The sequence below is a fragment of the Capricornis sumatraensis genome, chromosome 11 (genome assembly GCF_032405125.1).
Source record: "Capricornis sumatraensis isolate serow.1 chromosome 11, serow.2, whole genome shotgun sequence".
NCBI classification, from domain to species: Eukaryota; Metazoa; Chordata; class Mammalia; order Artiodactyla; family Bovidae; genus Capricornis; species Capricornis sumatraensis.
The window spans coordinates 43,976,653-44,000,503 of NC_091079.1; the positions used below are offsets into that span (position 1 = coordinate 43,976,653).

The 23,851-nt window shown below is 42.4% G+C and overlaps 1 protein-coding gene and 1 non-coding gene across 7 annotated transcripts in view; one reads left to right on the forward strand and one right to left on the reverse strand.

The window, feature by feature from the left end:
• NSMAF (neutral sphingomyelinase activation associated factor) overlaps positions 1 to 23,851 on the reverse strand; it is a 65,623-nt gene that overhangs the window by 28,267 nt on the left and 13,505 nt on the right. For 3 of the 6 annotated variants that reach the window (XM_068983849.1, XM_068983847.1, XM_068983846.1), the window contains exons 1-8: positions 18,323 to 18,386; positions 12,174 to 12,252; positions 12,008 to 12,075; positions 11,857 to 11,893; positions 4,910 to 4,960; positions 2,349 to 2,420; positions 2,019 to 2,066; positions 1,863 to 1,915 (exon numbers count right to left, since the gene is read on the reverse strand). In XM_068983849.1, the coding sequence (XP_068839950.1) occupies positions 1,863 to 1,915; positions 2,019 to 2,066; positions 2,349 to 2,414 (167 nt within the window). In that variant the 5' untranslated portion in view covers positions 2,415 to 2,420; positions 4,910 to 4,960; positions 11,857 to 11,893; ... (1 more) ...; positions 12,174 to 12,252; positions 18,323 to 18,386. Of the gene's footprint in view, positions 1 to 1,862; positions 1,916 to 2,018; positions 2,067 to 2,348; positions 2,421 to 4,909; positions 4,961 to 11,856; positions 11,894 to 12,007; positions 12,076 to 12,173; positions 12,253 to 18,322; positions 18,413 to 23,851 lie in introns of those variants that run through there. The other 3 variants (XM_068983844.1, XM_068983845.1, XM_068983848.1) reach the window with 2 other exon arrangements.
• On the forward strand, positions 21,586 to 21,658 carry TRNAW-CCA (transfer RNA tryptophan (anticodon CCA)). Its single transcript has one exon. It is a non-coding gene; the product is annotated as a tRNA-Trp (tRNA).

Below are 23,851 nucleotides of genomic sequence, written 5' to 3' on the forward strand. Positions count from 1 at the left end.
GAACAGTAGGGAAAAAAATATACTTCAGTAAAAAAAAGTATTTCCTTGGAAGTATGATGAAAATCATACTTATTTAGCAAAAGTTTATTTTCTTTCGTTTAGAGGAATTATATAATCTTGCAACATTTCACTTTATGTTGTAAATATTTCTCCCCCAAATTCTTTAGCCTAACATTCTGGAGACTGGATAAGTTAAAACTTTCACGGTGAACCATTTTTTAAATTAATGTCATGCTGAAGCCCAGGATTAAAGTCTAAATTGCTAATTAGAAAATTTATCCATTCTAAGTAGGTCAAAAGAAGCTAATTCTCATTATATAATTCTTATTCTTTTCCTTCCTAAAATGAATGCTATACTTGCCTCTCTGCAACACATTTAACTGGTACATCCTACAAATACAAAAATGAAAAGTAATGCTATGTAGGTGAAACAGAGAAAGAACAAACATAACCATAGAAAAGACATTCTTGGCAAGATGACTTTACCAGCAAACTCTCTAACATTTTCAAACACAGTGTAAGGCTCACAAACCTCATAAAGGTAGCACTAAAACAGAATATTACCAACTACTCTCACGTATACACATAAGCTTTCAGCCAAAGCCGACACGTAATAATCTATTCAACCAATATGTTCTGCTTTGTCCTAAGCTGCAAGGATACCGCAAAACACAAAAATCTAAAGTAAAAATGACATCTCATGACTAGAGACTGCAAAAAAATCCATACCTAAGATTTTATACACATTAGACAATCTGTACATATATATTAAGTAAATGGAATTGCACAAAGTTTAGCAGGGTTGCTAAAAACAAAATGAATACACAAAAATATACTTCATTCTACTTGTCAACAATAAAGAGAAAATGACATATTTTAGGATACCATTTAAAGCACCACTAAAATATGAAGTACTTGGAATAAAGCTAACACAAGAGAAGAAAGACTTTTACAAAGAAAACTGTAAAAAAGACACTACTGCTGCTGCTAAGTCACTTTAGTCGTGTCCGACTCTGGGCGACCCCATAGACAGCAGCCCACCAGGCTCCGCCATCCCTGGGATTCTCCAGGCAAAAAAGACACTAAGGAAGACTTAAACAGAGTTTCACTGCAATCAGAGTCAAAATCCCAGTAGGCTTTTCTTCTATGGAACTTGACAAGCTGATTCTAACTTTACACAGAATGTATAAGACCAAAACACTGAAGACATAAATTAGAAAGGAAATGCCGGGGCAGATACTAAGACACAGTGATTAACACAGTGGTACTGCAGACAGAGACACAGACAAACAGCCCAAATCTACTTAACAGAAGGAAATCTACTTAAAATATGGGGAGAAAGAAATCAGAGAATAGGTTAATATGAAAGTATAGTTACTTGCAGAAAATATATGGGATACTTAGAAAAGTGAATACTTTACCCTCTGGAGGAGTATCAAACAGACAAGTGATATAAACAAGTAAGTTCTTTAGAAAGAAAGTATTTTAAAAGCGCATTCAGAAGAGTAGAGAAAAGGGGACTGCAGAAGGAAAGGCGCGAGAGTGCAGGGGCGATGAGCTAAATGCTGTCACAGCAACCTGAGCAATGGGGGCTGGTGGCCTGAACGGAAGGGGTAACGTGTGAAAGGATAGAAGCTCACAGACTGGGAGGCTCTGGGGGGGCACCATTCCCCAGGCCTTCAAGAGGCCAGGAGCCCCCAGACTTTGCGCTGGCATTGAGGCTGGGGCCATTGCCCCAGGTCAGCAGCTTTGGGGCGAGGCAGACGCCAGCACCCATCATCAGCGGCAGACACATTGAATGAGGCCTGAGATGACAACGCCGCTGCTTTTACCACCAGGAATCAAAATCATGGAAAACTTACCTGTTTTTGTCAAATGACGTCCTAGCCAAACGGGACTGCAAGATAGCTGTTATCTGTTAAGACAAAATCATTTTTAAAATATGGCTGTAAGTATCTGTAAGTGACACATCAATGCAGGCTCATTCACAATAAAGACACAGGTCTTTAGAAACTCACCATGGCAGTTTGGTCCCCCAGTTTGTCCAGACAGGATGCTCTATGAAGCTACAAGTACAGAAATATACATGGATTTATTTCTCTCTCTGATGATAAGAAGATAGTTCCTTAGAAGCAATGAAACACAACCACCATTCTGTTACTCAGTAACAGTTAAGAGCCATTCTAAAACACCTATGACTTCTTCCTAATGTAGAGTTTAAGTTCAACACATTCAAGTAAATCTCATTCAGATTTATAGAAGGGGTTATGGTTTCGGTGAGATGTACGAATATGAAATTCTTTTTAATAAAGTTTGCCAGTGAATATCTGAGAAGAGCGCTGACTTACCTGAAGCAGTGTCTCCACAACATCTTCTACTTTCCCTGAAACATCCAGCTCGAAGACATACTCCATCGTGCCCTGAAAGAGGAAGAGGAACTGAATCAGAGGAGAACAAGCACGTCAGGGCCTGTCATTTTTAAGAACATCTGCAACCCCTGCTGACGGCTGCAGGGGACTCCCTCAGCCCACCTGGGAGATTTACTTCTGTGTTTGCTATTTCCTTCCTTCCACTGCCTTTGGGCTTAGTTTGCTCTTCTTTTTCTAGTTCCTTGAGCTATCTAATTAGGTTTTTCAATTTGAGAGCTTCCTCTGTTCTTAAGGTAAGCGTTTAACACTCTAAACTTCCTTCTTAGGATTGCTTTTGCGGCATCCTAGGAGTTTAGGTATGTTTTCGTTTTGATCATCTTGAAGTATTTTTAAATCTCCCTTTTTATTTCTTCTTGACCCACTGTGTGCACAAGAAGGTTGTTTAATTTCCGCATACGTATGAATCTTCCTGCTGCTATGGATTTCTGGTTTCACTCCACGGTGGTTGTTAAAGATACTTGGAATGACATCAGTCTTATTAGATTTACTGACTTGTTTTGTGACCTCACATGTGATCTGGAGGATGTCCCCTGTGCACGTGAGGAGAGCGTGTCCCACTGTCATCGGGCAGGATGTTCTGCATGTGTCTATGAGGCCCATCTGGCTAGAGTACTGGTCGAGTCCTGTTTCCCGAGTGATCTTCTGCCTGGATGACCTGCCCATTATTGAAGGTGGGCATGGGAGTCTCCTCTGTTCGGCGCAGCTGTCAGTCTCTCCCTTCATCCTGTCAGTGCTGGCTTCACACACTCACGTGCTCTGAGGCTGGGAGCACATGTGTTGTGACTTACTTTTTATGTGTCACAAACTGTGCTCTTCTCTTCCCCACGAGGGTGAGTGTGCTGGGCTGCATCTGCCTGTCTCTGGCTCAAAGTCCCCTGGAGCAGCTGCACAAGCCCAGCTCTTTCCTGTTTTGGAAGGAGGGTCCCCAGACATCTAGAGCATTATGGGTCCATCAGAGCTCCAGGACAGGTGAGAAGATGGGAACTGGGCATTCCCTGCAATCACGTGCACTGTGCCAGGGGAGGGACTATGGTGAGACGATGCCCCAATGTTCCTACACCTTCAGCGTGGCTCACTTCACTCTCACCTGGGCACAGGGCACTCTGAACTGGTTTCTGGATTTCTCAAAAAGGGAATTCATCCATGTACTGTTTCTGAACCAGTCTCCCCATCAGAGGAATAAGGGTCTTCCCAGTCTATCATCTCTCATCACCATCGTCAATGTCGTCATTCTCCCCCTTAAACCTGAGAATCTTCTGGTGTCCTCATTCACACTGGAACAAAAGAGCTTTTCTTTGCTTCAGACAACCTGACCCACTTCCTTTGACGTCACTTTTCAGCATATTTGTGCCTTGAGGAGGCGTCAGGAGAACCTCTGCAGTGAGGGTGCAACGACCAGTGGTTCTCAGCTTGGAGGGAGGTGGTCCTGCCACCCCTGCAGGGCATTTGTCGACATGTGGAGGTGCCACACAGCAGGAGGGGACAGTGTCGCGGGGAGCACTCAGTGGGTGCAGCAGCCTGTAACATGAGGGACAGCCCCTCACGGTGAAGAAGCCTCCATCCCAGATGCCAATGGCACTGCCTGTGAGCAACAAGAGCTCAGGGCTCACTGCTCCTGACTGACCGGCGTGCACAGCTGTTTCCTGCACATAAAACCTGGAGGTGGCTACTGGTGGCCAGCTGTCCCAGCTGCTGCCGAGGACTTGCATGCCAGGCCGGCCTGTGACCAGAACTGCCATTCAGCCTGCAGCAGTCTGCTCAGAGGTGGGGCTTTTCCTAATTCAGCAGAGTCATGACAGGAGCAGTAGGCCCATCTCCAGGTCCTGTAAGGTCTCCTCTGCTAGGAGTTATCCCTTTACTACATGCGAAACTGCAGCACGGGTCTGTGCTCAGGCTCCTCTGTCCAGGGTATTCTCAAGGCAAGAATACTGGAGTGGGTTGCCATTTCCTCCTTCAGGGGATCGAACCCACATCTCCTGCCTTGGCAGGCGGGTTCTTTACCACTGAGCCACTTGGGAAGTCACAACATTAAGTAAAGCAGAGTGGTTGGATGTGATGTCTAGTTATGAGTCCTGTGTTCATGGTCCTTCAGAGCTTCTACCCAATCAGGAGAACTTATACACTTGTTACTGAGCTCTTAAATAAGGGTATCTTATAACCTATAAATATTTCTGTAACATTTAAAAGAAGTCCTCAGCGATACCCAGTAAATATGATGCATCTTCTGATTTCAACTTTTAACCTAATAATTTAAGCCTTTTCCCCCACTAATAGACCCACTTATTTTTAAGCTAAAAAGTTAACTGAAATCTTTTGAACTGAAGTCTGTGGCTCCCTTGGATAATTTTGTTATAACTGCTAAGTAACAAGCCTTGAAATACCTGTTATCATTATACTGCACCAAAGAAGTTAACACAGACACAGAACCTTATTGCTCAAAATCACTATGGAAATTGTTGGGGATGAAGGGAAAACCTTACCCTTTCTATTTTATACGGTGCAACAATGTTGTGCTCTTTAATGAGATACACCTGAAAAAGACAAATCAATACTTGTAAAATAATTAAACGTTTTCAGTGATGAGCTGATGGATGTTATGAATCAAATTTAAATCATTGTTATTTAACCTCTATTTCCCAAAGCACTTGCATTAATATTAGTATGGCTTTAAAGTTCTGATGTTAAAATAACAAACATTAAATTAAAAAGAGATTCATTAAGGAAACAAGGTAACAACCACTGCAAGATGGATACAATGTCTAACATGGCTTGTCAATGTCATCACTTGAGCCCAGTAACCACATAGGTGAAGGGTGCTAACCTAAGTGCTCATTGTCTAAGAAACGATTAAGACAGTCACTGTGGTATGAAATCCATTCATCAACATAGAGAAACCTCTCTTTTCTAGAGGTGCAGTTTTCACATGCACCAGGCCACTTGTCCTCACATGGGACACTAGCAACCACATATCACACACACACACGCAACCACATATCACACACGCCCCAGAGCATCAACCTCCTCGCACAAGCGCCCCAATCCCAGCCTCCCTCCAGTCAGGACAGAAAGTCTGCTTCCCCCACATCCGTCAGCTGTTCGAAAACGTAGCTCCTAGGATCACACGATGCACCTTCTCCCGTTTAAAACAAACTACAGATTAAAAAACACTCCTTTGGTCTCACATCCTTTTACCCCCCTTTTCTGTTCGTCTTAGTGGTACAACTCTTTGCCAGAGCTGACGTACTTTCCAGGGCCCAAAGTAGGTTTTCCTCCGATCCGTGTTACTGCAGCCATTCCTGACGAGGTCAGCGAGGACACACGAGGTCGGGGAGGATGCACAAGGTTACTGTTCTCGGGACTTGCACTCTGTTTCTCAGATGCGACATAGCTGGGCTCTTCCTGGAGCAGGTTTCTAGCCGGCTGCGCAGCACCTGCTCCAGGTTCTCCCGACCTCACCAGCTGGGGTCCACCTTCCCAGGGCCCCTGCTTTCCTCCCAACCTCCCGAGAACGCACCCAGCCCCGGGGCCTGACAAGCGTCTGCAAACGGTGGCTCCTCAGTCTGTCATTCCAGGCCCAGCCTCCTCCCGAAGCCCAGACAGAGGCCCCCAGACGGCGGCGGCGCCTCCTCCAGGTCACAATCTACAGAGCCTGCTCCCACATCGAGCCTCACCACGAGCCCAGCAGCAACTCTGTCAGGGTTTCTTCAGAGCACACCCGGACGCCGACCCCTCTCACCCTCCCGCCGCCACCAGCCTGGGCCACACGGCTGAGTCAGCAGCCCCAGATGCTCGCCTGGTGTCCCCCGCTGTCCTGGGCCCTGGGGAGACCCACAGGCAGAGACGAATCAGACCGGGGCCCTTCCCAGCGAGGCGTCCGCCGCTGCTGCGCTACCGCAGCTCGTGCGTGCCTTCTCACGTTTTGGCCTCTGTCCTGGTTCATCTTCCTCATGGCGTCTGTCTCTGCCTGACGTCAGAGAAGACGTCTGCTCACTGTCTGCCGCCCTACTGAGAGGTAACGTTCTTGCAGAGAGGGGCTTCACATATTTTCTTCTTCCCTCTATCTCCCTCCTCTCTCTTGGGCTTCCCTGGTGGCTCAGAGGGTAAAGCGTCTGCCTGCAATGCGGGAAAACTGGGTTCAATCCCTGAGTCGGGAAGATCCCCTGGGGAAGGAAATGGCAACCCACTCCAACACTCTTGCCTGGAAAATTCCATGGACCGAGGAGCCTGGCGGGCTGAAGTCCATGGGACTGCACATAGTCACACGTGACTGAGCAACTTCACTTCTGTCTCTAAAACCGTGACTGTGATACTTACAGGATGCATGAAGAAAGTGAAAAGTGTTAGTCGCTCAGTCCTGTCTGACTCTTTATGACCCCAAGGACTGTAACCTGCCAGGCTCCTCTGTCCATGGAATTCTCCAGGCAAAAATACTGCAGTGGGCTGGATGCCCTTCTCTGGGGGATCTTCCCGACCCTGGGACTGAACCCAGGTCTTCTGCATTGCAGGCAGATTCTTTACCGTCTGAGTCACTGAGGAAACCCAGGATGCATGACTACTATTGTTGACACACACACACCTTCCTCTTTATTTTACCAGCAAAAGAGTATATAGAAGCAAAGCTCTCAAAAGCCCAAAGAACCACAACATTTTTCTGAAGCACTGTGGCCTAGTAAGTAATGAAAACAAACAAACAAACAACAACACACACACACACACACATTTTGTTTTCTTGGTTGTGCAGTTAACCCAGGAAACTTAATACTTGAAAGAGTAGCTTATGTCTAGTTGCCCCTTGATATAATATAGCTGATGATGAGCTTGATATGAGACATCTTACATAAACTATTGAAAGGCAACAGAAAGATTTTGCTTCTAGGTTTATTAAAATTATATTAAAATGGATACTTTTATAACAGAAACCACACTTCCAATTTAAAACGTACCCACTCCTTTCAAGATATGGACTTTCCAGAATAAAGCCACAGTGTAGAATGATACTGTAGTAATTATGAGAATACAGCTGTGGGCCAGAATTATCAATAATGGTGTTCCTTCCCCAAAGTAAGAGATGGCAGTAACCACTTTCATTTATGTCCGTTAAAACTAACAGACATTCTAAAATTAATAGAACCATGGAAGGCAGACCTAGAATATCAGGTACCCTGATATCTCCCAGCTTTCATAAAATAATTTTCAACATACGCTAAAAAGGGCCATGAACAAGAGGGCTGCATGATCTGAACAACACCAGGAGGCTCTCTGTTCCAGACTATTCACCCCGTGAGACTCACAAGGCTTTAAGTCAAGTCCTGAAGTGAAGAAACCTCTATAGCTGTTTCCCATGGCTTTTCCAACATTTCACAGAAAGATACTTTTCTTTGAACACTTCAGGGATCTGGGGCTCTGCAGAGGGGAGGCAACCCTGATCTCCTCTCTCCCTTTCATTTTCAAGGTGAAGAAGGTAAGATTCACAGCAAAAAGACAGGGCTAATGGGCGTCCCAGATGGCTCAGTGGTAAAGAATCCACCTGACAATGCAGAGGATCCCTGGGTTGGGAAGATCCTCAGAGAAGGAAATGGCAACCCACTCCAGTATTCTTGCCAAGAGAATCCCACGGGCAGAGGAGCCTGGAGGCCTACCGTCTATGGGGTCACAAACAGTCGGACACGACTTAGCGACTAAACAACAAAAATGAGCTCTACTCTTATAATTTTTTAAAGATCTGCAGGTGAATTAAGTACAGCTGACCCCTGAACAACATGGGCATGAACCACCTGAGTCCACTTACATGTGGACTGTTTTCAATAAAAACACTGGAAAATTTTGTGGCGATTTCGGACAATTGGAAAGAAGATGAACTGCATAGCCTAGAAATATCAGAAAAATTAAGATGTAAGTATGTCATGAGTACATAAAATGTATGTAGATACTAGTCTCTCATATCATTGACAACCACAAAACAAACATGATAAATTTTTTATCACAACTTAACACGCAAACTTCCGGAGCAGACGCGGCACCAACTGAAGTGGAGAGAAAATGTGAATAACTATATAGAGAAGCAGCGTGAGGCCACAGTGTTCCCTTCCTGCGGCTCACACTGTACCACGGCCATAGCTTCCTAGCCACCCTCTGTGCTGAGGTCAAGTGTTGAGAGTAACCTCAAAAGGCCACAGGACACCATTCATCTCCCTGTGAACAGCCATCTCTACAGTAGACTGCACTGCAGTAAAAACTGGTTTCTCCTGGTTCTTGTGCATCTTTCATCGTGCTCAGTGTCAGATCGTAAACCTTGAATAACACCACGGGACCCACCGAAGTGCTGCTAGTGATGCTGGTAGTGCTCCAGAGAAGCCGAGGAAAGTCACGACACTACAAGCAACAGCTGAACTGCTTGACGTGCGCCACTGATTGAGCTGAGGTCCACAGCTGTGGCTGCCACCGTGTCAAGATAAATGGATCCTGCATTAAGGACCATTGTAGAAAGGAAAAGGACATTCATGAAGCGGTCACGCAGCTACCCCGCAGGCAGGAGAACCTGGCACTTTCTGTGAACTACTTCTTTATCTCATGTTTAACATGCAGCTTTTATGTGGGTGCAGGATTGCTGTAAGAAAGCCACACCTATAGATGAGTATGAAGTCATCACATGACAACTTAAAGCCAAAGGAAGGTGAAGGAGCTAAAGCTGGAGAACTAAACGCTAGCAAAGGATGGTTTGATAATTTTAGAAAGAGGTTTGGCTTTAGAAATGTCAAGATAACAGGAAAAGCAGCTTCTGCCAACCAAGAGGCAGCAGATGAGCTCCCAGACAGCATGAAAAATATCTCTGAGGAGAAAAGAGTATCTGCCTGGACAGGTTTTAGTATACTGCAGATGAAAGTGCCCTCTTCTGCAGGTGGCTGGGGTGGGTGAGCAGGGAATCCACAAAGGACATTCATTAGGAAGAGAAGTGAGGACCAGGAGTTAATACAGCAGGCTGAGATAGGCTAAGTCTGCTGTTTCACACAAGTGCAGTGGAGTTGATGACCAGGACTGCCCTGATCTACAAAGTTGCTGACCTCTAGCCTTGAAGAGCAGAGAAGGCAATGGTGACTCACTCCAGTACTCTTGCCTGGAAATTCCCATGGATGGAGGAGCCTGGTGAGCTGCAGTCCATGGGGTCGCTAAGAGTCAGACACAACTGAGCGATTTCACTTTCACTCTTCACTTTCATACACTGGAGAAGGACATGGCAACCCACTCCAGTGTTCTTGCCTGGAGAATCCCAGGGACGGAGGAGCCTGGTGGGCTGCCATCTATGGGGTCACACAGAGTTGGACACGACTGAAGCAACTTAGCAGCAGCAGCAGCCTTGAAGAGAAGAGATGACCACAGCTGCCATCTTTAGGTTGCACAGCAAGAGGGCCTGGGCAGCAAGAACCCTTTTCCTGGATTGGTTCTATCGATGCCTTGTCCCATCGATGCAGTCAGGAAGTATTTTGCCAGTAAGGGACTACCCTTTAACATTTTTTTAAATTGGACAATACCCCTGGCCACCTAGAATGATGAGTTAAACACCAAAGCTGTCAAAGCGGTCTACTTGCCCCAAAACAGTGTCTCTAATTGAGACTCCAGATCAAGGGGTCATAAGAACCTTTAAGGTTTAGTGCACATGGTGCTCTATGGAAAGGGCTGTCAGTGCTGACAGTCGGAATATCTTCAGAGTCTGTAAGGACCGCACCACTGAAGATGCCCAGGTTGTTCAAGAAAAAGCCATGAAAGCCACCAAGCTGAAAACCGTACATTCCTGCTAGAGAAAACTGTTCGGATGATGTGCACGACCACACGGCATTTATGACAGAGCCAATCAGATTATGGATATGGCCAAAAAAGAAGGGGGCTGAAACGTTTCGAGACCTGGAACTCAGAGAGATCCAAGCACTAATGGACACTGCACCCGAGGACAAAAGACGACCTGATGCAGACGAACACTCCCAAACCAGAGCCAGACTGGAGGAAGGAGACGCAGTAAGCGCTGGGGAATAAACTGACATTGGACAACCTAGCAGAAGCGCCTGGTTTTTTTATTTTTTCCTGCTTTTTGACTTCTTTTTACAACATGGACTCTTCTTTGACACAGGCGCTGAAACTAAAGCAAACTGTGGAAGAAGGATGGGTACGTGGAGAAACACTTTTAGAGAAATAAAAAAGCAGAAAAAGACAGAAATTATGATGTATTTCTGTAAATTTAAACTGAATGTGTCTGCCTTTCCTGCACCCCCACCCACCCACCTCCTCCTCCTCTGCCCCCCTGAGACAGCAAGACTCTCTTCCTCCTCAGCACGAAGACAGACGACGAGGACGAAGACCTCTGTGACGATCCATTTCTACTTAATAACTAGCAGTCACCCTGCTGTGCAGTTACTAAACTTGTAAACAGATGAGAAACGTATAGTATTGATAAACCCAGTACATACTGCAAACGTGTCTTCTCTTCCTTATGATTTTCTTATAACCTTTTTTCTCTAACTCACTGTATTGTATGACTACATAATATAATACATACAACATACAAAATGTGTTAATCAACCATGTATGATCCCCTACAGGATGAAATGGCAACCCACTCCAGTATTCTTGTCTGAAAAATCCCATGGACAGAGGAGCCTGGCAGGCTCTAGTTCATGGGGTCACAAAGAGTGGGACACAACTAAGCACGTGTCATCAGTAAGGCAGCAGTAGGCTATTCATAGTAGTTAAGCTTTGGGGGAGTCAAAAGTTATACGGAATTTTTAACTGTGTTGGAGGTTGTCAGTGCCCTGAACTTTTGCTTTACTCAAGGGTCAGTCATGTATGTTAGGAGAAAAAACATGTTATAATTTATCTCTGTACTGCCAGTGGCGACACAGTGCTGGATGCAAAAATCTATACTGAGTAAACATGAAATGAATAAAAAGTCACGACTCCAAGGCTTTATAATTCGACAAGGCTACACAACCCGAGTCGTGCCTGGGTTGCCATCACGAGTCACCCTGAGCTCACTGAAGCGGTGGGCACTGGCCTCCCGCCTCCTAAATCCTGACGAGGCTACACGAGATCCTGCAGTCCTTCACCTCCACCTCACACGCCGTCAGGACTCCTAAGGGTGAACCCACAGCCAGCAGGTAACACACACACACACCCCCACTCACCTACCTACCTGAGGAATGTTAAGGATCTCAGCAGGGATCACACCTTCTCAAACATATTTCCCAGTGACTAAATTTTAAAAGAATTTAAACATCTTTTCCAGCGGTCTTCATTTGAGACTTGTACAAATAATTTCATTATGCTAAAAGAGTGTGTATATGGAAGCCCATACATACATACACACACATATATATAATGTATTTATTCATTTAAATGTTCATTCAGGTTAGAGAAAATATTTACTAAGTCTCCTTACCTGGCTGAAAATGAGTGAAATCGCCCCAGATACTGTCCTAAAAATGCAGATAAAAGTCATTAAATATATATATATATATATATATATACATACACATATACACACAGTTTTTTGGTAGAAGTAAAGTCAAACAGTCGTGACAGTGACATACTTTGCAAAGTGTCTATTGGCTTCATTTTCTCCATGTTTTCCTATTTTTATACAATCCCTCAAAGGAATCTGTATAAAATTGAGAGAGAGAGAGGTTATAAAAATAAGACAAGGTAAAATGTACACAAATATAGGGCTATTTCTCTTCACATTGAAAGTGTGTTTACCTTAATGATGGGTTGGGATATTGCATCCGGTTCAAAAATAACTGATTTTGAACATATTTTTAAGGAGCCTCTGATTTTCCTAGAGATAAAGTACAAAGGGATATTATTAACGAACATAACAGGAGTCACAGAAGAATCATAACCCATTTTAACAGCATGTAGCTGACTAAAGCATCAACTAATAAAAGATCAAAGACAAAGGTATGAAAGGTTGGACAACATAGCAAAATAATTATCCTCACCTCCTAAAGGAAACCAACCCTGAATATTCACTGGCAGGACTGATGCTGAAGCTCCAATACTTTGGCCACCTGATATGAAGAACCTACTCACTGGAAAAGACTCTGATGCTGGGAAAGATTGAAGGCAAAAGGAGAAGAGGGCAGCAGAGGATGGTTAGATGGCATCACCGACTCAATGGATAGGAATGTGAGCAGACTCTGGGGAACAGCGGAGGACAGAAGAGTGCACTGTGCTACATACAGTCCATGAGGTTGCCAAGAGTCAGACACGACTTAGCAACTAAGCAACAACCATCACCTCCTCCCTAGAGGTTAAAGAAACTCCACATGTTGTAATACAGTCTCACTGGCTGAGGACTGTCCTGGGTATTTTATTCATTATCACTTCACTTGGTCCTCACAACTACATGAATGTGAAGCAGTTTTCTGATCCTTAAGAAACACTGATTCCATCCTGTCTGTGGTTAATTCTTTTGACTTTGAATTTCCTACATCTTAAACACCTATTCAGAAGACCATACTGTAACCCTAATCCTTTTTAAACCTGACATTGATTAGGTAAGGGATTTTTTTCCTTATTTATAACCATGGGAAAATAACAGTTTGAATTTAGCATATAAAATGCTTTTAGCAGTGATTCTGGGGTACATAGGAATTCAGGGTAAAATTGCTTCTATGAGAATAAGCAATTTTAAAGACGATCTGCCTACTACTATAATACCAAATAGATCAGCTGTCGACCATTTTTCTCCTTTCCTGGAACATGGATAAGACTCTAGTAAGTCTAGGGGGACGCCTGCCTGAGCATGCTAGAGGCCAGTGTGCCTCACTAGCCTGAAGCCAATAAAAAGCTACACTTTATTGTCTTTTACTGACTGAATGACTTTTATCAATGATCAGACCAAGACAATATATGTAATTGCAAATATGCAAAATATGTAATAAATTACATATTTATTATGTAATCAGAACACAGGTTAAGAAATGCTGGGGAAAAGAAACCTTAAAAAAAAAAAAAAATCACCTTAGTTTCCAAGACTCTATTTTGTCTACAAGGAAAGCTCCATGGATTTTTTTTTAATTACTTGTATGACATTTGGGCCTTTTCTCTAGCCATTCCTTGGTGTCCTAGTGAACCCTTCTCACTCTGCCCATCCCAGGGGTCGCTTAATTGAAGCAATTATTTTACCTGGACTCTAGAAAGACCCACCTGCTCTCCCTGTCCCTGTGTCCCCTCCCTGAGTCAATTATTCTGCCAAGAAATCTCACATCCTTCCTGGCTTACAAAAACGCCAATGGCTTCCTAGCCCACAGGATAAAGCCCCATCGCAATCTGAGAAAGGTCTGCCTCTGAGTACACATGTATATGTACCAAATGGATGAGAAGCGTCACGGTAAAGGCCATGATATAGTCTACAATTCTTTTTCCTCAAAGGATCTTTTAAATGTTGATTTTTATCTCATTTTTTCCATGCTGTTAATTGCATCTACTTCTCTAACACCCTAAATTACCTAATAATAACTGAAGTACTTTTAAGCCAAAAGCTAAAGAAATACAAATAGAACAGAAAACTCCCAAGTACCAATCCACTAGTTCCTGCAGCTGTTAACATGCAGTCGTTCCTGTTTTGTGTCTAACACCCCAGAATCCTCCTGGATTTTAGATAAATTCCCAGACCTCCTATACTTCATCTGCTGTGTTGTGCTCAGTCACGTCCACCTCTTTGTGACCCCATGGACTGTAGCCCACCAGGCTCCTCTGTCCATGGGATTCTCCAGGCAAGAACACTGGAGTGGGTTGCCATTTCCTTCTCCAATACTTCATCTAAACATACTTTAACATGAATCTCTCAAGTCCTTCAATAAATGACCATCATTACACATCTACAAAAAATAATAATTCCTTAATGTCATCCAGGATAAAGTCAGGGTTCAAATCTATTTTACAACTGTTTTTTATAGTTGCTTTGTTCAAAGCCCACATTTCCTTTAGCCGATATGTCTCCTAATATCTCTTAATCTAAGGCAGTGTTCATTCCCCCAGTTTTTGGACTTTGCTAAACACGTCTCTGTGGTTTTCATCTATCCCACTTCCTTTATGTCAGAGGCAGTGCACATGTACTGCCCTCACATCAGGAGGCCCCAGTGGGTTCAGATAATACCCACCTTGACACGTGCATTAAGATATCTCTTAGCAGCTTTTCACCTGCTAGTTTAGCAGCCACTGAAGAGTACGTCTAGGTCAGGGGTTAGCAAATTTTTCAGTTAAGAGCCGGACAGCAAATATTTTTGACTTTGCGGGCCATTTGGTATCTGTCTCTATTCAGCTCTGTTTCCCTGTTGTTGCAGAAAACCAACCAGATATAAGATGTAAACAAGTGGTTGTGACTGCATTCCAATAAAACTTTATTTAAAAAACACAAGTGGCAGTCAGATATGACCATAGTCTGTCGATCCCTGATTCACAAGGGATTGAAATTTTTAACAGTCCTTCAGTGTTTGTTATCTGCTGCTGCTAAGTCGCTTCAGTCATGTCTGACTCTGTGTGACCCCATAGACAGCAGCCCACCAGGCTCGCCCGTCCTTGGGATTCTCCAGGCAAGAACACTGGAGTGGGTTGCCATTTTCTTCTCTAATGCATGAAAGTGAAAGTGAAGCCCCTCAGTCGTGTCCGACTCTTAGCAACCCCATGGGCCCACCAGGCCCTCCGTCCACGGGATTTTCCAGGCGAGAGTACTGGAGTGGGGTGCCATTGCCTTCTCCGGTTTGTTATCTAGAATTTATCAAAGAACAGTTTTAATTATCTATGATTTGATCACCCTGAAATACAATTTGTACAAGGAAAGCAGGAAAAATGCTTGATCTTTTTTATCAAGTTTTAGAAAAATGAGTCAGTGTACAATCCTTTGAAGGTAAATGGTACACACACACATATATATACACATATGAAATTATTTATATTATATATATATCATTAGGAACTCATGGAGTTGAGTCCTTATGATACATTCCAATCTCCTATAGTCATTCTTTTTTGATGCTCAATCTGCTCCATTTTTTTTTTTTTGCCCAACTTTTCAGGGTGGCCTTGTGCCCTTTTAATTCAGTATGCAATCGTTTTTGATATTTTTCCTTACCTGCCAGGATAACAAGATGTTACAGGCTTGCCTCCCTCACATTTCCTGCCCCTCACTTAGACTCAGGCGCTTCTCCAAAGAGCCCTCACTCCTTTTACTGGAGAGAGGCATTCACAGAGTAGCTCATTGCTACTGAGCTGTTTCTAGGTCTTTTCAGAAGGCAGAGCTAGAAACCACTTTCTTTTAAAAGAAAAGCATATGACTCCATATAAGCATTACCAATTCAAATCAAAGATCCCAAGGTTTTTACTTAACTCCTTTAATATTAGATCTGTATCTCCTTTATACTGAAAATCTCGATCTTGGCATTTTGCTTTCTCTAACTATATAAAATTGTGTGCATAAAACAGTTCCAAAATAATACAAAAATACTTAATATTACTACTAAAACAATTTACAACATTTTTTGCAGTTATTCCTTAACTGAAAATATATTTCACCAGAGACACAAATTATTGCGTTGTGAAGTTGATTAAAACAATTCTTTTCCGTGATTAATCCTCCAGCTTTATATATAGTTAGGTTCACTAGTTTCATTTTCTTTTTAATTTTTAGAATTTTCTGCTTCTCCTGAGATTTAATAAAGAAATAAATTCTATATTGCAAATAAATATTCCTATGGTTCCAAAAACAGAGCTATAAAAAAAGGTACATTCAGAGGCATCTAGTTGTCATCTCAGTATTATCCCCTGATCCCTCCTTTTTCTCTGTAGATAACCATTTCCATTAGCTTTTTGCTTATGCTTTAAAATATATATATATATTTCACTTTTAAAAATATAATCAATATAACTGCCCCATTCTTATATGAAAGATGGCATCCAACACAAAATATTCTTCCCTTGCATTTTTCACTTAATATGTATTGGAGTACAGTAACACACAGAACGTCTTCATTCCTTTGTTACAGTTTCATAATACTCCAGTATGTGGTCATTCCGTAAGTTATTCAGTCACGCACTAAACTGCTTCCAGCATCTTGCTATTACAAGTAGTACTACAATAAATAATCTTGGGCATATGTCCATTTATATACTTTCTAGTGCATCTCTGCATCTCTGAGGGAGTTTCCTACAAGTAGCATTGCTAGATCAATAGGATAATTTACATGCAATCTTGCTAAATATTGCCAAATTCACTTCCATGGAACCGTACCATTTCAACCTAATAATAACTTGAAAATTACAAAAACAGGTTTCAGTTTGCTTGCTTATATTTGTGCTTCAATAATGTATTCAATTTTAAGAAGGACATTATTAGGACAGAGAGCAGAGAAGCATTGGGAGAGTAAAAGATATGAAATTAGGAGAAAAAATATGTTAAAAATTCTAGAGGTAAAAAGCCAAGGTTCTATTTTCAATTAGAAAAATAATTATATAATATGATTGAATGCCAAGGAAACAGATATGCCCAAACCTATCAAACAAAAAGCTGAGTTTTACTTTGGTTTATATTTAAACAAATACTACACAGTTTTGATTTAAACAAAAACTACACGAAGAATTAATGCTTTTGAACTGTAGTATTGGAGAAGACTCTTGAGAGTCCCTTGGACTTCAAGGAGATCCAACCAGTCCAACCTAAAGGAAATCAGTCCTGGATATTCACTGGAAGGACTGATGCTGAAGCTGAAACTCCAATACTTTTGGCCACCTGATGCGAAGAACTGACTCATTTGAAAAGACCCTGATGCTGGGAAAGATTGAAGGCAGGAGTAGAAGGGGACGACAGAGGATGAGATGGTTGGATGGCATCACTGACTCACTGAGTAAACTCTAGGAGTTGGTGTTGGACAGGGAAGCCTGGCGTGCTGCAGTCCATGGGGTCACAAAGAGTTGGACACGACTGAGCAACTGGACTGAACTGAACATGGTTTTGATCCTTTCAGGATTAAAGGATATTTCATTTTTAAAATGGTAAAAAGTAAAGTGTTTATCTAATACTAAAGCATGTTCTAACTTGTAGCCCATAGTTATTAAGTGACAAACCAAGAGAATTAACAGATACATTTTAGTTAATTCAAAGTTGGCATTTTAAACCAAACAAAAACAAAAACAAAAAAATACTTCATTATATACTTTTGCAAATAGCTTTCAAATGGTGTGGCCAAAGAAACAATCTACTTTTACAGTAATAAACAATAATAATTAAAATACAGAGTATTTTGCTTCTAGAGGTTTTGCTTCTAGCTCAAATCAAATTATTCATTTGAAAGTACTGATTTTTACACCACATGCACTGATGTTTTATGATCATTACTCTAAAACACCATAACCCAAATAATTGAGCACACAAGGACAAAAGGGATGCAAAAAAAAAGTGATGGAATGAATTAGGGCCCCATCGGGTGGATTTAAGAACCAGACACAACCGTTGAGGAATTAGTACACATTTAGCTTTAGAAAGGGCCTCCCTGATAGCTCAATTGGTAAAGAATTTGCCTGCAATGCAGGAGACCCCAGTTCGATTCCTGGGTTTGGAAGATCCCCTGGAGAAGGATAAATCTACCCACTCCACTATTCTGGCCTGGAGAATTCCATGGACTCTATAGTTCACGGAGTTGCAGAGAGTCGGACACAACTGAGCAACTTTCACTTTCAGCTTTAGAAAATATCTTAAGTTATGACAATCCATACGTTGGATTTATAAATCCCTTTCTTCTCATTAGTTTCCCAATATAAAAGAAGGGAAAAACTGTATGATCATACATTTAATTTTAAAACAGACAACAGAAAAGTCTGTAAGTCTGCAGAGATCTAAAACTCCTTACCTTTCCTTCTGGCTGCCCTTGTGCTGAATGTGATGAGCCGTGTGCTGTTCAAAGTAGTACTCCTCCAAGTTAAGCAGGAGCAAGGAAAATCTACATTTGGGAGAAAAAAAAGTTATTTTTTTTTTTAACATATTAAGAAAGCAGAATATTTTACATGTGTTCCCAAAGTGCTTTTCCATCTATTACATCAAAAAATACTTATTAAGAGTGTATTATATGCCAGGCATGCCTCTCCATCCAGAAAGACCTGTCTAGCTATGCCAAAAATAAAACCGTTTTGTTGCTCAGTCATTAAGTCACCTCTGACTGTGATCCCATGGACTGCAGCCCACGAGGCTCCTCTCTCCATGGAATTTCCCAAGCAAGAATACTGGAGTGGGTTGCTATTTCCTTCTCCAAATCTGTTTACCAAGTGGATCTATTATTTCTTTACAGAAACTCCAAATTTCAATAAACAAAACTTATTCTTGCCTGAACAAAGCTTGGAGCCTTCCCACCTACAGGGTTCTTGTCCTCTGTTCCCTGTGACCGCACCCTAGGCTTCTGTACCACACACACCACTCCAGGGTCTTGGCTCGTGGGTGGGCAAGTGCCTCCTGCTACACTCACAAGAGCACAGCCTCTGAGAGGCAGATCTTTAGATATTCCTCTGTACTCACTGGAAAAGACCCTGATGCTGGTAAAGACTGAGGGGCAGGAGAAGGGGACGACAGAGGATGGGATGGTTGGATGGCATCACCGACTCAATGGACATGAGTTTGAGCAGACTCTGGGAGATGGTGAAGGTCAGGGAAGCCTGGCACGCTGCAGCCCACGGGGTTGCAAAGCGTAGGACATGACTGACTCACTCAACAACCAACCCAATGCTTGCACATAATGACTATGACATAGATAAACTAAGCAAGTTGAAACTGAATGGGATTGAAAAATAGTTCCTTCTAAAGTTTCAAGTGCTTTTTTAAAAACAAAGCGTTAAAGAAAAGTATTATTTAGTTGTATGGCCACAGAAGGAAACACATGGCAAAGAAGTAGAAGCAACTGTTTTGTTTTGTGGTAAGGACCTGGAAACACAGAGAGCACCCAGAGCTACAGGGAGGGAGAGGTTTTCATGAAAAAACGTGGCACTTGAGCTGGGTCTTGAAGTTCCTGTGTAAGAGGGAAAGACATCTAGATTAAATACGGCAGAATAGACCTCTAGATTAAATATGGCAGAACAGATCTGTAGATTAAATACGGCAGAATAGACCTCTAGATTAAATACGGCAGAATAGACCTCTAGATTAAATACAGCAGAATAAATATGTATGGTTCATTTCTGCTCCCTCTGAAAACACCACCACAATGTAAACAAAAGTATGTTTTAAATAGTAAAAAGCCATAGACTAAAGAAAACTGGAGAGGCATACCAGCAAGTGAGAAATAACAGTAAGTTTGTGAGCAAGACCGTGAAAGTGAACAGACAGTAGATGGAGGAATTAGCAGTGACCGGAAACCAGAAGAGCTGATGCCTCCAGAGAAGGCACCAGTCAGGAGAAAACCAGAAGTTCCACGACTGCAGGAACAAGGCAGCAAGAAGGCAGGGATGAAGTCAAGGTGATGCTGAAAGTCCAAATGAGGCTAGTCACCCAGATTCCTCCCCTGGTAGTTCTCCCGACACAGTTTTTCAATAACAAAATTAAACAGGAGGCTCCAAACTAGACATCAAGCACAGTGCAGAGCATGAGAAGGTGGTTACACAAAAATCAGGAAGACATATCACACTCCAAGTAGCAGTCTGGTGGATTTTCTTTGGAGAAAACTAGTGCTAGAGAAAAGACCCATGGCTGCCAGCTTTTGAAAGAACATCATCCCACACTCAAGCCCAGCAGAAGAGGCCTGCCCACGAGAATTACATGCTTCACCCTTAAATATAAGACACCCCAGGATTACCAGCTTCCAGTGTGAAAGAAATAGACCAAGCAAGCAGAAGAACACAACTTGAAGGACTAGAAACGTGTACAGAAAAAAAAGGTCCAAAGACTATAATTAATATCCTTACAAAGAAGAAATTATATCCATAAACCAAGATATGGCTCACTTAAAAGTTTTGAACCAACAGAAAAATAACTCATAAACTAAGAATAATCACAGCAGGAACCAGCTCTACCATCACAACAGGCAACTTTTATTGGCCTGTTCCACACTGTAAAATTCATGAACAAGAATTAATCATAGGCTACACTGCCAGAGCTCAGTGTAAAATGCTCACCATTAGTACCTACTGTGAATTTCAATACAATCACCAAAGTTAGGATTGTTAGGAACATCCTTTGATGCATCAGATAATTTCCAGGAAGGTATAAATCAGAGAGATAGTTACTAAGTACCTTGCCCTTTATCTTTAGCTTGTATTAATATCTTAATAAGCTGAAATACTTTGCTTGGGCTGGAGCTAGGCAACCCTTCCTCCTCCTCCTTCATCTCCCCACTTCTCTTAGAGTGAGGGTAAAATAAAGTATTTGTCAATAAGACAATGGCACAATTTTGTTGCTATGTAGCACAAGTAGCCTTCATAAACAGCCAGCTCTTCCATAGAAATAAGATATAATCGTATCTTTAATATTGTTAAAATGTCATACTAGCCAAAGCATATTGTTAAAATGTATATACCATCCAAAGCAATCTATATATTCAGTGTTATCCCTAGCAAACTCTCAATGGCAATTACTGCAGAAATAGAAAAGAAAAATCCTAAAATTCATACAGAATCAGAAAGCTAAAATAATTGAGAATAAAAAACAAAGCTGGAAGTCTCACAGTGCCTGTATCAAAAGATATCACAAAGCTACAGTATTTAAACAATGTGGTGCTGACATGCAGACCAAAGGAACAGAATGGAGAGCTCAGAAATACTCTAGTATTGATCGGATCTTTGACAAGGGACCCAAAGTCACACAATAGGGAAAGAACTGTCTCTTCAACAAATGGAAATCTGGGTATTGACATACAAAAGAACGATCCTGAACCCTTCATAATATATATAAAAATTAACTCAAAATGAATTAAAGGCCTAATTTTAAGACCTGAAACTATAAAGCTCCAGGAGAAAAAATAAGGGGAAACCTTCATGACACTGGATTTGGCAATGATTTCGTGGCTATGACACAGCAAGCATAACAAAAGCAAAAATAGATTAGTGTAACCACATCCGACTTCTATGACGCGGAAGTATGACTACTACTCTGCAGCAAAGAAAACAATCAACAAAGTGAGATGGAGGGATTTCCCTGGTGGTCCAGTGGCTAAGACTCCATGCTCCCAATGCAGGGGGCCTGGGTTCAATCCCCAGTCAGGGAACTAGATTTCACGTGCTGCAACTAAGACCCAGTGCACCCAAATATTAACAAAGTGAGAAGGCAACCTACAAAACTGGAGAGAATATTTGCAAACCATGTATCTCATAACGAGTTAATATTGAGAACATATAAAGAACTGCTACCGCTGCTGCTGTTGCTGCTAAGTCACCTCAGTCATGTCCAACTCTGTGTGACCCCATAGACGGCAGCCCACCAGGCTCCCCCACCCCTGGGATTCTCCAGGCAAGAACACTGGAGTGGGTTGCTATTTCCTTCTCCAGTACATGAAAGAACTGCTATAACTCAACAAAAATTAAACTAAAAAATGGGCAAAGGTCCACTTGTCCAAAGATATGCAAATAGCCAGAGAGTGTATAAAAAAGATATTGAATATCACTAATCATCAGGACGCTGCAAATCAATCTCATACATTATTACAAAACAACAAACATTGGTGAGGATGTGGAGAAATTCCGGTGGAATTGTGAAATGATGTAGCTGCTCTGGAAAACAGTACAGAGGTTCCTCAAAAAATTTAAAGCTACAACTATCATATCCAGGTTCCCTCTGGTGGGCAGATGGCTCCTATCCTCCTTCACAGACCCACAGATTCACGCATCTCTCACCACCTGCTTCTCCATTGTTGTTTAGTCACTCAGTCGTGTCCGACTCTTTGTGACCCCACAGACTGTAGCCCACCAGGCTCCTGTGTCCGTGGGATTTCCCAGCCAAGAATACTGGAGTGGGTTGCCACTTCCTTCTCCACCTGCTTCTTTAGCTACTCTTTAGTCCTTCCAAGTCATCTAATTGCTCTAGCAACCAGGATATGTTTATTGACTCCTATTCATTAAAAGGCTTGGCTTCTAATGCTCCATGCCTAGAGCCAGAATCAAAAGCACGATGAGGTTATCACCTCACATGGCTCAGAATGGCCATCATCAAAAAGTCTATAGACAACAAATGCAGGAGAGAGAGTGTGGAGAAAAGGGAACCCTCCTGCACTGTTGGTGGGAATGTAAACTGGTACTACTACTACAGAGAACAGTATGGAAGTTCCTTACAAAACTAAAAATAGAACTACCATCAGTTCAGTTCAGTCACTCAGTTGTGTCTGACTCTTTGCGACCCCATGAATCGCAGCATGCCAGGCCTCCCTGTCCATCACCAACTCCCAGAGTTCACTCAGACTCATGGCCATCGAGTCAGTGATGCCATCCAGCCAGCTCATCCTGGGTCATCCCCTTCTCCTCCTGCCCCCAATCCCTCCCAGCATCAGAGTCTTTTCCAATGAGTCAACTCTTCACATGAGGTGGCCAAAGTACTGGAGTTTCAGCTTCAGCATCGTTCCCTCTAAAGAAAGCCCAGGGCTAATCTCCTTCAGAATGGACTGGTTGGATCTCCTTGCAGTCCAAGGGACTCTCAAGAGTCTTCTCCAACACCACAGTTCAAAAGCATCAATTCTTCGGCACTCAGCCTTCTTCACAGTCCAACTCTCACATCCATACATGACTACTGGAAAAACCATAGCCTTGACTAGATGGACCTTTGTTGGCAAAGTAATGTCTCTGCTTTTGAATATGCTATCTAGGTTGGTCATAAATTTTCTTCCAAGGAGTAAGCGTCTTTTAATTTCATGGCTGCAGTCACCATCTGCAGTGATTTTGTAGGCCAGAAAAAAAAAAAGTCTGACACTGTTTCCACTGTTTCCCCATCTATTTCCCATGAAGTGATGGGACCAGATGCCTTGATCTTCATTTTTTGAATGTTGAGCTTTAAGCCAACTTTTTCACTCTCCTCTTTCACTTTCATCAAGAGGCTTTTTAGTTCCTCTTCACTTTCTGCCATAAGGGTGGTGTCATCTGCATATCTGAGGTTATTGATATTTCTCCCAGCAATCTTGATTCCAGCTTGTGCTTCTTCCAGCCCAGCGTTTCTCATGATGTACTCTGCATAGAAGTTAAATAAGCTGGGTGACAATATGCAGCCTTGACATACTCCTTTTCCTATTTGGAACCAGTCTGTTGTTCCATGTTCAGTTCTAACTGTTGCTTCCTGACCTGCATACAGGTTTCTCAAGAGGCAAGTTAGGTTGTCTGGTATTCCCATCTCTTTCAGAATTTTCCACAGTTGATTGTGATCCACACAGTCAAAGGCTTTGGCCTAGTCAATAAAGCAGAAATAGATGTTTTTCTGG